The 16084-nt window shown below is 42.9% G+C and overlaps 1 protein-coding gene across 2 annotated transcripts in view; it reads left to right on the forward strand.

Moving 5' to 3' along the window:
* Positions 1–1719: 1719 nt before the first annotated feature.
* Positions 1720–16084, forward strand: part of CFAP58 (cilia and flagella associated protein 58) — a 171101-nt gene continuing 156736 nt past the window's right edge. The window contains exons 1-5 of one of the 2 annotated variants that reach the window (XM_065923285.1): positions 1845–1923; positions 2202–2310; positions 4158–4380; positions 5303–5404; positions 15722–15828. In XM_065923285.1, coding sequence (XP_065779357.1) covers positions 1890–1923; positions 2202–2310; positions 4158–4380; positions 5303–5404; positions 15722–15828 — 575 coding nt within the window. In that variant the 5' untranslated portion in view covers positions 1845–1889. Of the gene's footprint in view, positions 1924–2201; positions 2311–4157; positions 4381–5302; positions 5405–15721; positions 15829–16084 lie in introns of both variants that reach the window. The other variant, XM_065923276.1, reaches the window with a different exon arrangement.

The raw sequence follows: 16084 nt of genomic DNA on the forward strand, positions 1-16084 counted from the left end.
TTGAGTTTAGAGAGTTTCACATTCCTCATATGGCCTTTTCCTTTGGAATCTGTTTATATGAAAGTCAACTATTTGAAATACTATACTTCCTTTATGTGAGTGTCACATTTACCTGACCAGGAGTCATTTCATTGTCTACCAGAAGCTCTCACATGACATGGGTATGTTGACTGTTTCTTTTTTACGCACCAGTCAGTTCATTTCAGTTAGTCGCTCAGTCATGGACTTTGGACTTTGCGACCCCATGGACTACAGCATGCCAGGCCTGCCTGTCCATCATCAACCCCCGGAGTTTACTCAACCTCATGTCCATTAAGACAGTGATGCCATCCAACCATCTCATCCTCTGTCATCCCCTTCTCCTCCTACCCTCAATCTTTCCCAGCATCAAGGTCTTTTCCAATGAGTCAGCTCTTCACATCAGGTGGCCAAAGTATTGGAGTTTCAGCTTTACCATCAGTCCTTCCAATGAATATTCAGGACTGATTTCCTTTAGGATTGACTATTTTGATCTCCTTGCAGTCCAAGGGGCTCTCAAGAGTTTTCTCCAACACCACAGTTCAAAAGCATCAATTCTTCTGCGCTCAGCTTTCTTTATAGTCCAACTCTCACATCCATACATGGCTACTGGAAAAACCATAGCCTTGACTAGACGGACCTTTGTTGACAAAGTAATGTCTCTGCTTTTAATATGCTGTCTAGGTTGGTCATAACTTTCCTTCCAAGGAGTAAGTGTCTTTTAATTTCATGACTGCAGTCCCCATCTGCAGTGATTTAGGGTCAGAGCAAAGGCTAGTTACCCCCTTTATCTCATGTAGATGGAAGAGCTATCCAAGTGACCTCTGTATTGCTGGGCTGTTGGCAGTATGTCCTTGGTAACTAAAAAGGGTCTGCTCTGAAATGTATACTGGGAGTTTAAGAGCACGCACAGATTTGTCTCTGCCTCTAGATATCTTGTTTCCTATTCATTACGTTTTTCATAACAAGTAAAATCTCATAAATAAGGCTGGAACTAAAGTAGTGAGGACATAAAATTAAAGGAGACACTTTAGAGTCGTGCAAGATCTTAACACTAAGTTTTTCTTCTTATCTGCTAGATGATGAAAAAGTTTGGCCTTATTTTATAATGAATTAACTTATTTAGGCTGTACTGGGTCTTCATTGCTGCATAGATGGCAAGCGGCAGGGGTTACTCTTTCGTTGCTGTGCCTGGGCTTCTCATCCATGTGGCCTCTGCTTGAGAGAGATGCAGATGATAATAAAGAGCTAACACTTAAGGATGAGATGGTTGGATGGCATGTGGTTCCCAGGCTCTATGGCACAGGCCTAATAGTTGTGGTGCATGGGTTCAGCTGCTTCTGGGCATATGGAATCTTCCCTGATCAGAGATCCAAGTCCTGTCCCACCGAGCCACCAGGGAAACCCTTGGCCTTATTTTAAGATAAAGTACACTCATGTACAGAGTATGGCCAGGAGGGAGGGCTTCGAATGAGAAAGAAAACGTTAGTGTCAGCCTGGTCAATTTGTATTAAACCCCGTTGGAATAAGTGGAATTCACATACCTGTTCTTCACAGATTCTTGATGCAGAGAAAAAGCCGCGCAGGATGTTGTGAGTTCAAAGCCAGGGCTACTTCTCAGGTTGGTTTGTTTTTCCCACTCCTGCTACGCTGGTTTCTGAATCTGGGGCTCTGTCTCCTCAGGTTGAATTATCTCAGCTGCCGTCCTGGATCACTTCCTTACGAGCCAGCCAGGGCCCTGTTGCTCCAAAGTTGCTTTTGGGGCCAGCGGGGCGCGCCGGAACCCTGCTGTCCTTGGACCCTGCGCCGGCGGCAGCAAGCCTCACGGCAAAGACTGTGGGCCTTGGTCTTTGCGCAGACGCCGGGAGAGCATGACTGACGACGCGACCCGGACCTTGGGGAAAGGTGAGTCCTCTTGACAGTTGCCCGCGGGCTGGGGGTGCCGGGTGGCTGGATGTTGGCTCTGGAGAGGCGGTTGACGGTCCTTGACTCGCAGACCAGCGCGGCGGCGAGGAGGATCGCGGTTCCTCCACAAAAAAGCCACGTGCCAAAAAATAAAAAGTGTCCTCTCTGGGGCCCGGGAGGCGGAGGCCCGCGGCTCTCGTGGGGTCCTCCTGGGAAGGCGCGTGAGCCCCTCTCCACACAGGGCTAATCCGCCTCCCCGTACCCCCCTCCACCCGCAGGGAGCATCCCCCCAGGGCCGGTCCCTGAAGGCGTAATCCGCCTCTACAGCATGAGGTTCTGTCCCTACGCGCACAGGACGCGCCTGGTCCTCCGGGCCAAAGGCATCAGGTGAGCGGCGGGAGGCCCCATAGGCGCTCGGGAACGTTCACCATCTGGGGCGCCCCGCTTAGATGTCACAGGCTCTCTTTGACTTTCTTCTGAGACGAAGTCAGTAAACGGTTAGCAGAGGGCAGGTGGGTTCTTGAGTGGGCCATCCTGAAATGCAGAATCAGGTCTCTGCAGGAAACTGTTAGGACCACTCGGAGTAAACTGAATGATGGCTCTGGTGAGCTGGGTTTCTGCCCTAAAGTTTGTGAAAGAGGGGACCGCGGAGGCTACGGAGGCCTTCTCTGACAGCTCTATGAAATGCAGCCCAGATCCCACCCCAGGTATATTCAGGTCAGTTCTGTTCCGTTTATTGCACTAACAAAGTTTCCTTACTTATCTATTTTTCCTCCACACTCCCCAGCCTCACTTCCATTGCGCCTCCCCCTCCCCCAACACCCACACCCACACTCACACACACACTCTCACACTCTCTCTCTCTCTCTCTCTCTCACGCACACACAAATGTATGTTCCTGAAGGCAGGGACTTTGTCTTTTTTATTCATGGGCTAAAAGAGAACCTGGCCAATAATAGGCACTTAAAACTATTTTTTGAATGAATGAACAAATAGTTCCAAACAAAGAAATAGAAAGGACTGCTATCAAGAGGTTTCCCACACACCTGAAAAATGGGTGCACACCGGTCTTGGAAGGAATTTTGCAAGACTAGCTCCTGCAAAGGAGGTCTGGATTTTTAGGCAGGGCAACTTTACTGGAATGGGGGAGGTTGCACGGAGCCAGCTCAAAGCTAAAGTGTTACTCCAGCCTCCAATGTGTATCATTAGGGGATGACTTCAGAGTTTTGTGTTATAGAGATGCAGAGACTATTACAGAGACTTTAAAAAAAAAATTATATAATTCTGCTCTGTGGAGTGTCTATGGCTTCTTTCCAGGTTATTCCCTCTTGCTCAATTCTAGTTGGCCCAAAGTTTACTTTTTAAAAAGAAAAAAGAAAAATAACAATAGACTGATGTTTACCTACAGTGATGAAGTGGCAGCTTGAGAATTGATGGAAATCCTTCTTTAGGGCGGGGTTTCTCACCCTCAGCACTGCGGGCATTTGGGGCAGATGATTCTTGGCTGTGTGTGTTTGGTGAGGGGGAGGAGCTGTTCTGTGTGTTTTTGGATATCTTGCAGCGTTCCTGGCCTCTGCCCATTAGATGCCAGTAGATTGCTCTCCCTCCAGTTGTGGCAAACGAAAAAATGTCTCCAGATATCACATTTGTACTTTCAGATTTTAAAATGTACTAAAATCTGTGGTACCGTGGTTAAGCTTGTGATCTCTGAGTCAGACTGCCTGGCCTCCCATCTTGGCTCTGCTACCTCCTGGTGGATGATATTGGGCAAGAGATTGAACCACAAGGAGCCTTATTTCTCAGAAGGGATGTGTTAAATGATTTCTTTGCCTTCCCTTGTTTGCACCTCATCATGATTCCCCAGTTCACTTCATGGGAATCATGGACAGTAAATGGGATAAGGCATAGAAAACATCGAATACATCCTAATGCTGAAAAGAAGAATGATGTTGTTATGTACTTTTTTTTGTACAAACCTCAATTTAAAAAACTTGTTGCAAATTTTAATTTTATAGATTGATTGTTTCTGCTTTTAAGGTGAGTGTCTGGGGATTTCCCTGGCAGTCCAATGGTTAAGACTCTGTACTTGTACTACATGGGGCACAGATTTGATCCCTGGTCTAGAAACTAAGATCTCACATGGGGTCTTTGTGCACTTTGGGAAAAAAAAAAAGATGAGTGTCTGCCTAATCCTCTCATTTTTGTTTTGTCCTGTTTTCCCTTTGCTTTATAAGACATGAAGTTATCAACATTAACCTGAGAAACAAGCCTGAATGGTACTTTACAAAACATCCTTTTGGCCAAATTCCTGTCCTGGAGAACAGCAAATGTCAACTGATCTATGAATCTGTCATCGCTTGTGAGTACCTGGATGACGCTTATCCTGGAAGGAAGCTGTACCCATATGACCCTTATGAGCGAGCTCGCCAAAAGATGTTATTGGAGTTATTCTATAAGGTATATCCATTTAAAAACAAAAACAAAAACACTTAACACTCTATTTTACTTTGTATGTCTTTATCAAACTCCAGTCCATTTTAAAAGTCAAATCATTGGCGAAATTGATTTGTTTTAATACCTGTGTGTGCCTTAGGAGGATAACTGGTGTGGAATTATAGTAAAGCTGTGACCTCTGATATTAAAGGTTAAAGTCTTTGCCAATAGCTACTTTTCTAGTGGAACTAGCAGTCTCAAGAGTTATGATTATGGCATAGTTATGATTGTGTAACTTGAGACAAGGAATATTGAAAGAGTGAAAATACTTTGAAGAAACTATTTCCAAGGTCTCAGGTGAAAAAAATATTGGGGTGTGAAAAAGGTAATGCACAGAAGGAGATTGCCCTTTATGGGGAACAAGAGTGCCAACTGTCCAGGAAATGTGAAGAAGAGAGAAAAGGGGACAACTGTTGGTATTGGGAGAGAATGTTATGGAGAAATTTTATGATAGTTTTTTTTTTAAAAGAAACCAAAATGACTCAATGATATTAGTGACTGATGTCTATGGAGCACTAGCGATGTGCCAAGCACTGTTCTAACTATTTTATAAAGGTTAATCTGTTTAATCCTCATCACTGTCCTTTAAGGTGGGTACTATTCTTGTGTCCATTCTTCAGATGAGAACACTGAGGCTTAAAGAAGATAAATGCCCCACCTAAGATTGCACAGTACGGAAATAGCTGAACAAGTAAGGAGTACCAGAGAGCCCCCTTTAAAGCACCTTGTTCACCAGTGTGCTGACACGTGGATTCCTGAAACCACAGAGGTCGCCGTCAGGTGGCACTGTTGGCAGAGGGACAGAGTTCTGGCTGCATTGTCAGGCGAAGCAGGAGCACGGAGTGCCCTCCGCCCTCTCTGCTCAGAACCTGTGTCCTCCGATCAGGTCCCGCATTTGACCAAGGAGTGTCTGGTAGCATTGAGATGCGGGAGAGACTGCGCTGATCTGAAGCTGGCCCTGCGTCAGGAGTTCTGCAACCTGGAAGAGGTAAAAATGGGGCCCTCTCCTGGCCAGATGTGGTGGATAAAGTGATGCAGGTCCACACCCTGGTCTCCCTGACACCCTCCGCTTTCACAGACTTATGTACTTTTCCTGTCCGACTTTGCTAAGTTCAACTACTAGTCATCTGACTTGGGGGTACTTGAGCTCCACTAACCTCCTCTGGAATTTTTCTTGAAAATCTGGCTAGGGGTAGGGGAGGGCATGTGATGAACTTGTTCCTTTCCCAGAATCACCACATTCCTGACCTATCTCTGCACGGATTCTGTAGCTTCTGCTTCTGAGTCCAAGGTCAATATTGGTTAGGGATTGTGTTTGGCTTCTAGTATTGATTAAAAAAATTATAAGGATTTATTCTTTCACACACATACACATAAACTTAGAGGTACAGTATAGGGCCGTTTTGATGGCTTCTTTATGAGGTTACCAGGGACTGAGGTTTTTTTCTCTCTTCCAGTTCTGTCATTTTCGGTGTGAGGCTTATATCCTCAAAATAACAAAATAGCTGCTGGAAGTTCAGCTATCACATCCAAGTTCAAGATTATAGAAAGGACAACAGAAAGGAAAAAACTGGCAAAAGGCCATCCTCCTTTAAAGGCTTTCTTAGAAGTTCTGTCCAATGATTACTTAAATTTCATTGACCAGAACTTAGTCATTGAGTTATAAGTATCTGCAGGGGAGGCTGGGAAATTTAATCTCTTAGCTAGGGCCACCTTGCATAAAATCAGAGTTCTGTAATTAAGAAAGAAGGGGGAGAAACTTCCCTGGTGGTCCAGTGGCTAAAACTCCATGCTCCCAATACAGAGGACTCAGGTTCTATCCCTGGTCAGGGAACTAGATCCCACATGCCACAGCTAAAAATATCTCACATGCCACAACTAAGACCTGAGCAGCCAAATAAATAAATGTTAAAAAAAAAAATAAAAAGAAGAAGAAGGGGAAAGTGTCTATGGGTAATCAAGGAGCAATCTCTGTTACTAGACCTTCCATGTATCTAGCAGTAATAGGGCTACTTACCCTGTACCTCTCTTATATTCTGGAAGGTGGTCCTTTGACTTCCTTTATCTTTGTTCTAGAAACTGATAAATTCCCCTATGGGTGGGTTGTAATTCTTTGGCAGCCAGGGAACGCTATTTTTATCCCCTTAAAAGAAGGCTGATTACTAATATTCTTCCATCTGACTTTTGTGAAGTGGAAACTGTTAAATTTATCTACAGTTACGGCTGCCTGTCTTAGGTTTATATAGTTTCAGCATTTATGGATTCAGCATCATGTGTAAGAAATGTCAGCCTTTGGTCCTGAGAACACAGACTGCAGTCTTAACTCTGAGGAGGCAAGTAGGATGAGGTAGAAAGAGTCGTGGATCCTAGGCTTGGCTTTATGGGATTCCAGAACCTTGATGAAGGTTCTGGACATCTCTGTGCCTTCGTTTCCACATTCATAGAATGAAAGAGTCTTAAAAGGTGTGTTCACAAGTTTTGCAGAGGGACCGCCCAGTGAGAGGAGGTCTGGTGGGGGTTTTAGACCCTGCTTCAGCCAGACCAGCCCTGCTTTCAACACTGTGTTTAACAAGACATCTAATAAGCTTGAATTTGAAGAGGGAGGGGGACCTTGCTTTCAAAGAGAAGTTTCATAGCTTTTGCCCATAGAGAATTTTTATGGTCTTTATTTTCAAAGATTAGCTGAACTGATTTTATCATGTCTGGTTACCTTCTTACAAGTTAAATGCTGGGCTAGGGAAAGGAGCCTTGAAACAAAATCTTTTAAATTTAAAGATAATTGGAAACATACATTGACCTATCTCCTTCCTACTCTGCATTTGAATGATGGATGAACTTTGAAAATTACAGATTGCTAAGTAAATGTATAATATTACAATGGAGGCACAGATCCTTTGTTTGGGTTCTTCTAGGGAAGTGAACCTGTATTTTTGTGCTGGGCATGATGCTAAAGTTGCTTTGCATACGTCCTCTTATTTAATCTTGTTAATGACCCTCTCAGATGTAATAAGTAGCATCAGTGAAATTCTGGCTAGTTAAGGGCTAGCCAGCGCTAATTAAGGACCACTGAGTATGCAATATTGTTCCAGATTTGAATTGGTTTTTGTCCCATAGAATGTCAGTAGGAATTATAACTGCAACATAGGTAATATCAGAATCTGAAAGGTGCCCGCTGGGCTTGAATTATTTGATACATTCCTCTTGATACCAGTATATTGACTCTTGGAGATTCTAGTGAAATTGAAACTTGTCAGAATAATTCTAATAGAGATGTTTTCTCTCTGTTAATAGAAATGATGTGTACAATTTTTTCTCCATGGTTTTGTACAATCAGGATTTTCTGTGAGTTGAAAATATTTTAAATATCTATGAGTTGTCTTGAGTGATAAGCAATTCAAGAGACCAGTGTATAATATTCCATGTTATCTGCAAGCAAACAGGTCAGTGTAAGTTGACAGCCTTATACTCTAACGCTTTCTTCTTTTTAAATAAATGCCCTGTTTGACTTTTACATTTTTCTTTCAAACAAGTATTATCAAAATTGAAGGTTTATTTGTGCTTGTTATATAGCTTCATTTTTCCATGTTATTTTTATAGTTCTTTGAGATACATTTTTTGTTGTTCAGTTGCTTAGTCGTGTCCGACTCTTTGCGACCCCATGGACTGCAGAGGCTGGGCTTCCCTGTCCTTCACTATCTCCCTGAGTTTGCTCAAACTCATGTCCATTGAGTCAGTGATGCAATCCAACCATCTTATCCTCTGTCACCCTCTTCTCCTCCTGCCTTCAATCTTTCCCAGCATCAGGGTCTTTTCCAATGAGTCGACTCTTGGCATCAGGTGGCCAAAGTATTGAAGCTTTGGCACCATCCTTCCAATGAATATTCAGGGTTGATTTCTTTTAAGATCAACTGGTTTTATCTCTTTGCTGTCCAAGGGACTCTCAAGAATCTTCTCCAGCACCACAGTTCTAAAGCATCAATTCTTCAGTGCTCAGCCTTCTTTATGTTCCAACTCACATCCGTACATGACTACTGGAAAAAACCATAGGTTTGACTAGATGGACCTTTGTCACCAAAGTAATGTCTCTCCTTTTTAATATGCTATCTAGGTTTGTCATAGCGTTTCTTCCAAGGAGCAAACATCTTTTAAGTTCATGGCTGCAGTCACCATCCACAGTGCTTTCGGGGCCCAAGAAAATAAAGTCTGTCACCGTTTCCATTTTTTCCCCATCTATTTGCCATGAAGTTATGGGACTGGATGCCATGATCTTAGTTTTTTGAATGCTGAATTTTAAACCAGCTTTTCCACTCTCTTTTTTCACCTTCATCAAGAGGCTCTTTAGTTCCTCTTCACTTTCTGCCATTATGATGGTGTTATCATCTGCATATCTGAGATTATATGCACACATGTAAATAAATGCCTAGAAAAATGTCTGGAGAGACACACATCAGACTACTGCTGGTGCCTACTACTGGAAGGGGATTAGCCCCGGGGGTGGGAAAGAAAAGTGGTTAAGAGCAAGGATAGGAAGGGAGAGCCTTTGCCTTCTATACTGCTTTCTACGTTTGAAATTTTTTTTTAAATAATGAGAACAGTTTTCTGTATTACATGTGTAATTATTAAAGATGGAAAAAAATCACTTTTCATTCTGCATAATTTGCCGTATGCATAAGCCAGAGTTATGTATCCAGCACACTCATTAGGGTTGTTTAGATTGTTTCAGTTGCTTATCATTGTTAATCATGCCTCCCAGAAACAGCAGCTCCTTTGCATAAAAAGTCTGATCTCTGTTTTAAAATATGTCCTTAGGCCAGACTTCCAGGAACAGAGTTACTGGATCAAAGGGTCTGACCAGTTTAGAAGCTAGAGCTGGATGTTGCTAAATTGCGTCCCCCAAGACTTGTGCTGTATACCCACTACCCTCCGTGTGTGGAAAATGCCCTTTGAACCAATCCCTTTTCACTGTTGGGAGATTTCATTTAAAAAGATACTTGCCTGTCTTGAGAAACAGTAGCTTCTCATAGTTGCTTTAATGTATATTTCTTTGACTGATAGTGAGGTGGTAGATTTTCCCCAAGGTATTCCATGTCTTTGTGTTTTATTTGTGAAAATGGTCTGCTACCCATCTGTTTGTCAAGATCTTCCTGATTTTCCTTGTTAATTTTTTAAAGAGTTCTCTATATGTAAAGGATATTGGCCTGTTTTTAAGATGCATTGTTTTATTTTAACTTTTTGTCATTTTTGTAACATATAGAAATTTAACATTAAAAATATTGTGCTATCTCTCCTGTTGTGATTTCTTCCACTGCTTTTGTATATAGGAAATCCTTTCCCCCCTTCAGAAATTTGATAATATGCTTTTATATTTTCATCTATCACCCATCACTTTCATGATATTTGACTTGTCAAGCCTTGCCTCACTAGCTTCCCCCCCCCCCCATTATCTTACAAATATATTGCAACAAGAAGAATTAAACCTATGACAGGGATTCCAGGATAGAATTTTCAGGGTGGTCCTTTGATCACCTACCAAATGTTGACAGGTTGCATTCTGAATCTTCACAGGAGAACTCCTGGTTGTAAGTGGTGACCAACAGAAGGGATGTGTTCAGCACAGACCCTGCTTCTCAGGCTTCTTTCCAGAGAAGTGGGTTTTATCTACACTCTAAGTTTGTTCTGTATCCTTGGTTTGTTTTAAAGGGAATCTGTTAATCTTCATTAGCTCAGCCTTAGCTATAGTATGTCAGTGGAGCAGACACCTGAAATTTGAAATCTTGAGAATCTCCCCTTATCTTGTATGAACTCAAAAGATAGCTGCCCTGGAGTGGATTGAGTATTTCTGCTTCTGGTTAGGGTCTGCATTGCTGATGTTAACAGCAGGTGGCTTTGCGTATTTTATAGGAGGGGGCTGGTTCTGCTCCATAAGAACTGTTTCCATCAAGAAAAACCACTTCCTTCCTCCTCCAGCCAGGTCAGAGCCAGCATGCTGTCCTGGTTAGAGCCAGGAGACTTCTCTGTGTGCAGAGCAGATGGTGCATTAGGACCACAAGTGCAGTTATTGACGCTGCACTTGAGCGCCCAAGACTGGAGACTGAAGATTCTTAGGATGTCTGGTTTGAGGAAGTCTGGGCTTCTCTTTAAAATTTTGCCTCTCACAAAAAATTTTGCAGATTTCCTTTCCCTCCTTGGTGAACCTCGTGGCTGGAGAGCCTTGGCCAGTGCGCGTCACCACGATGGCCACTCGGGGGAGCCCAGCTCCCTTCTTCCTTCTACGTGCGCTCTAACGGGAACCTCCTTTTGTCCGCCTGGGGGAGCCTTTGAGGCAGATGAGCAGCCCTTCCAGGGTTCAAGTTCAGGGGTGGAAACAGCGTACTCACCTGTCACCAACCAGTCTCTCCCTCTTCATTTGCATGCTCATTCCTTTTTCCGAGTCACATCCAGAAGCAAGAGAAGGATCTGTAGTCATTTTTCAGTGATCTGGAGAACAGAGAAATTTTAAAAATAACGTTTTCTACTATTCCAGAACGTCAAATGGCTTTTTCCTAAAATAGCTCACGTCTTAATCTGAACAGAAGATGTGTTAATACATTAAGGAAGTGCCACGGCTTGAAGCTAGAGGCCCAGTTTCTTTCCCAGGCCTTGTGTGGCCTTCTGAGAATGCCTAGGACCTTGGCGGAAAGTGTCTTTTCTAAGAAGGCCATCTTGAAGGACAGTATTTCTGAGAATGAGTCCATTGTGAGAAAAGTTGTTCAACATTAAGGATAACCAGGATCACTATATGTGACCGGTGGGTGACAGAAATACAGCAAAACAGAGTTTTGTTGTTGTTTTTAAGACATTGGCTATTAACATAGCCACTGCTCAGTGGGTGGAGGCAAAGCTGCAGCTTCCTGTCCTGATGACAGAACATTTAGGAAAGATAAGACATAGGAAATTAAGACTGTCAGTTGATTTTACTTCTGACTGTCCTAAATTTGTCACGATGTGGGAGTTGGACCATAAAAAAGACTGAGTGCCAAAGAATTGATGCTTTAGAACTGTGGTGCTGGAGAAGACTCTTGAGAGTCCCTTGGACAGCAAGGAGATAAAACCAGTTAATCCTAAAGGAAATCAGCCCTGAATATCCATTGGAAAGACTGAGGAAGCTGAAGCTCCAATGCTTTGGCCACCTGATGCAAAGAGCCGACACATTGGAAAAGACTCTGATGCTGGGAAAGATTGAGGGCAAGAGGAGAAGGTGGCGAGAGGATGAGATGGGTGGGTGGCATCATCGACTCAGTGGACATTAGTTTGAGCAAACTCCAGGAGATAGTGAAGAACAGGGAAGCTGGCGTGCTGCAGTCCGTGGGGTTGCAAACAGCTGGACACGACTGAGGGACTGAACACCAACAAAAGGGACTCAGTTTAAACTGAGGATACAGAAGAACTATTTTAAGTCAAGTTTCCTGTAGACCGTTTTATCCAAAATGAGACAGGAAGGAGAGAATTTTGAAAAGCTCTTTTGCCATGATTGTATTTCACCTCTCGGTCAGCTAGTTGCCTGATTGAGAGAGAATGAAAAAGAAGAAGATTGCGAGGCGGGGGTCGGGGGAGTCCTCACAGTGACTCTCAAAGCTGGGCCAGCACTTGGCAGAAGGAAAGAGGCTTTCAGGGTTTGCTGATTCTGAGCTTGTTGCTGATACTTAAGTTTAAAGAACAGACAAAGAATTCACAAGAGACTTGGGAAAGCCTCTGTGATTGCAGTTCTCAAACACACGTATTTGAAGCTGACACAGGGTTGACACTAGTCTGGGACTTAGGTGAATGGTGTCTTTGTCTTGGTTCTGGCACTAACCAGAGAACCCTCTTACTTCCCTGGGATGGAGTTTCCTTCTCTATAAGTGAGAGTCTCCTCCACACAGGAGACAAGAATCAGCTCACCAGCATGCTTTCCTCTCTGCTTGAACTGCCAGGAAACTCAAGTCAAATTCAAAGCTTTATTTATTAAGGAACTCTGCAGGAGCCTTGGCTTGATAGCTTGAGACCATTTTCCTTCCTTATCTTGACCTCAGGTTCTAACTTTTATTTTTCCCTTTCTTAGCGTGTTATGATTTCTCATATTTAATATTTTAGTGTACACATTTTTGTACACTGCACCTCCAATCCTTTGTCTAGTGAGCATGGTATAAATAAATGGAAAAATGGAAGGGGAGTTATACTAGATGAATCCCGGGGCCCTTCCAGTACTGAAGTTTTGTGATTCTCAGGGGACAAGTTATTTTACATGTCTGGAATGTCTCAGGTTTGCGGAGAAGGGAGCTCTCCTACTGAAGGTCCCAAAGATGGTAATGAGCTTCCAAAGAGGCCTGGCCAGGATGTGCCCCCGGGTCACTGTGATGTCTCTGTAGAGAAGCCGGCACTTTGGTTTATAGGAAGACTGCTTTTCTACTGGAATGTTTAGACTTGCTTTGTATGAAATCTAGTGGAGGAATGCCTTTTTGAGACAGGGCTCAAGAATCTGCAGCTGTACCAAGAACTCCAAGGAATTTTGATGTCACATTTGGATTTAGGAAAGTCTGAGGAAATGTATAAATGTATCACAGGGGCAGGGGAGAGGCTGGCAGAAGACATCAATTTCATCCATATACTTATCTTGACTTTTTATTGTAATAAATACCTTGATAAAGGTTGAATTATATTATGAGTGCTTTTTTATTTAAAGACTCACTTTTTTTTCATTTTTCTTTTTTTTACTACACTGCATGGGCAGGCAGGATCTTAAGTTCCCTGACCAGGGATTGAACCCATGCCCCTTACAGTGGAAGTGTGGAATCTAATCACTGAACAGCCAAGGAAATCCCTATGAGTGTTTACATGGCTGAGGGTAGTTTTACAAAGATATTCCAAAAAAGCAGAGGACAGACTTCCTTGATAAATAGAAGTAAAGCAATTTCGATGATTTCTAATGTCTGAATGAATAAGTGTACCATTCTGTTAAAAATTCATTGCATCTATATGATCATATGTATTCAAAGACATACTCTTACTTTGAATAAATGAAAGGTTTTAAAATATACTAAATAAAAAAATATACTAAATAAACATCAATTACTAAACAGTTATTCATTTTCAAAATATCTCATCACCTTAACAAAGGACTTATCATGGGTTCTAATAAATGTCCATATATGGTCTGTTTTGATAAGGACTTTCTCAAGAGCATCTCTGCTCTGTCAAGCAGAAGAGTTATATAAAAGTTCCAGAGTCAGTCAGTTTAAATTCATTCTGATTTGTGCCATGAAGGCCAATAATAAGCTGGACATATATGTTTCAAAGCCAGTGATAAATGTCTGGGTAATTATTATCTGATTCTGAACATAAAGAAGGTTTAGGGCTTTCTGGAATTCATAAAAACTGGATTGTTCCTTTTCCTTGTAAATCAGGTCTTACTACATATGATCGAAAATAGCCTCTTTTAAATATTCATTGGCCAGGCTCTGCCGTTTAGTACCGTCTTCTTCAAACAATGGAGAAGGAAATGGCAACCCACTCCAGTACTCTTGCCTGGAGAATCCCAAGGATGGAAGAGCCTGGTAGGCTACAGTCCATGGGGTTGCAAAGAGTCGGACAGGACTGAGTGACTTCACTTTCACTTTCTTCAAACAAAATGATGCCACCTACAATTATTTCAGGTTAGTCAGGGGAACTCGCCTATGCCATGCTGGGAGATAATGAAGACATAAACTTTAGGGTACCAAGATTTGCTTTCTCCTCTGAGAATGGTGGTGGTGAAGGATTTGCTTGCTGTAGATGTAACCTCAGGGAGTCTCTGTGATTTTTCATCATGAGAGCTCACGTTTATTCGTGCATGATTCCATCATTCCTTACCATAACCTCTAATGTGGGCACTAACATTACCACCATTATACAAATGAGAGCACCAAGGCTTAGAGGAGAAGCTGAGTAAATTGTCTGGGTTTCATGTTGAATGAGAGGCCAGGTGAGGACCAGGTCTGCCAGTCCCAGAATTCATTCTTAACTCCACCCCTAGACTACCTCATAGAAGGAACAAGCTGGCCTGAAGGATGAAGAATCAAGCCTGAGAGAGAGGAAGTTTGAAATCTAGGTAAAGGACATGTGCTCAATTGCTCAGTCGTGTCCAACTCTTTGCGGCCCCATGGACCACAGCACGCCAGGCTCCTCTGTCCATAGAATTTCCCAGGCAGGAATACTGAAGTGGGTTGCCATTCCCTACTCCAGGGGATCTTCCTGACTCAGGGATCGAAAACACGTCTGTTTCATCTCCTGCATTGGCAGGTGGATTCTTTACCACTAGCGCCACCTGGGAAGTCCAGATAAAGGATATAGGAATCTAGATAAAGGATATAGGAATCTAGATCTCTTGCTACAGGGAAGTATTTAATTGATTATGAGTTATGTGTGTCAAAGAGGTCTTTTGTTTGACTTAACTAGATAATTGGCATCATACTTTTCTCAATGGGAAGAACTGGCCCAACAATAACCTATACTAAGTACTATTGCTTTTTAAATTTTCAAGTACCTCCCCATCCCCACTCCTCTGCCACCACTGTCTTTGGCTAACTTTCTGTCAAGAGTTTGTTTTCTTGATGGTTCATCTTTCTGTGTTGATTTGTCCCATTTGGGAATGAGAACTTTTGTTTTAATGTAAAAATTTGATAATGTTGATTGGCCAACACATATGAAGTTCAAAAAGCTCAAATAAAAAAGGAAAATATGATAGAAATACAGTATTGGGATTTGAAAGAGCTCATCAGATAGCCCTGCTCTTCCTTGCCTTAGTTTTGAATTGGCTGAAAAATAAGGCTAAAGAGGAGACATGTGGAGACTATGCTGTCCCCTTTATTACAGATAAACTGGATCCTGGAGAATGGGGGGGAGCATGACCACAACAAGTGAGGTTCCTTATGTGGCTCCTCCCTCCCAGTAATGGGCAGTACTGGTCAGAGGCAGGGCCCCCTCTCCAGGGGCTGAGCCCTAGAAAGCTTAGAACAAGGAGTAGCTGAGAGAGGTGGGGCTGGTCTTCCAAATCCTCCAATCAGGTGAGCCGCTGGGGTACTCCAGGGTTGAAAGGAGGGCGGGGCTAAGCGTGGCCTGGAGAACAGACCCTAAAGGAGCTGGAAGAAACCTCAGAAAAAGGGAAGAAGCATTCACCTAACCAAATGGAAGACGACTCCAAGCCTTGGGTCTCCTTCTTTGGGAATTAATTTGATTTTTGTATTTAGTGCCTATAAATACATTAGCAGATGGGTTAATTAACTTGCTTTTGCTCTTTTTAAACTTCCAGATTCTTGGCTATCAGAACACTGTCTTCTTTGGCGGAGATTGTATATCCATGATTGATTACCTCTTTTGGCCCTGGTTTGAGCGGCTGGATGTATATGGAATAGCCGAGTAAGACATTAAGCTGTATGGTCATAGATTCCTAGGGTCGCACAGGGTAGCAGAGCTTCCAATGATCTCTGTGCCATCTGTCCTCCTCTGGACTTGTTTCACGTGAATGTGGAATGTAGAGTTTTAAACTGTGTGCTTCCTTGTTCAAAATGCACCTGTGCGCTTATGCCACTAACTGCAGACACACACTTTATCCATGTTTCTGCTGCTGAGACTGCATCCAAAAGCTTCCCTCGTGTTTCAGAGCCTGCTGGCT

The sequence above is a fragment of the Muntiacus reevesi genome, chromosome 2 (assembly GCF_963930625.1).
Source record: "Muntiacus reevesi chromosome 2, mMunRee1.1, whole genome shotgun sequence".
Lineage (NCBI taxonomy): Eukaryota > Metazoa > Chordata > Mammalia > Artiodactyla > Cervidae > Muntiacus > Muntiacus reevesi.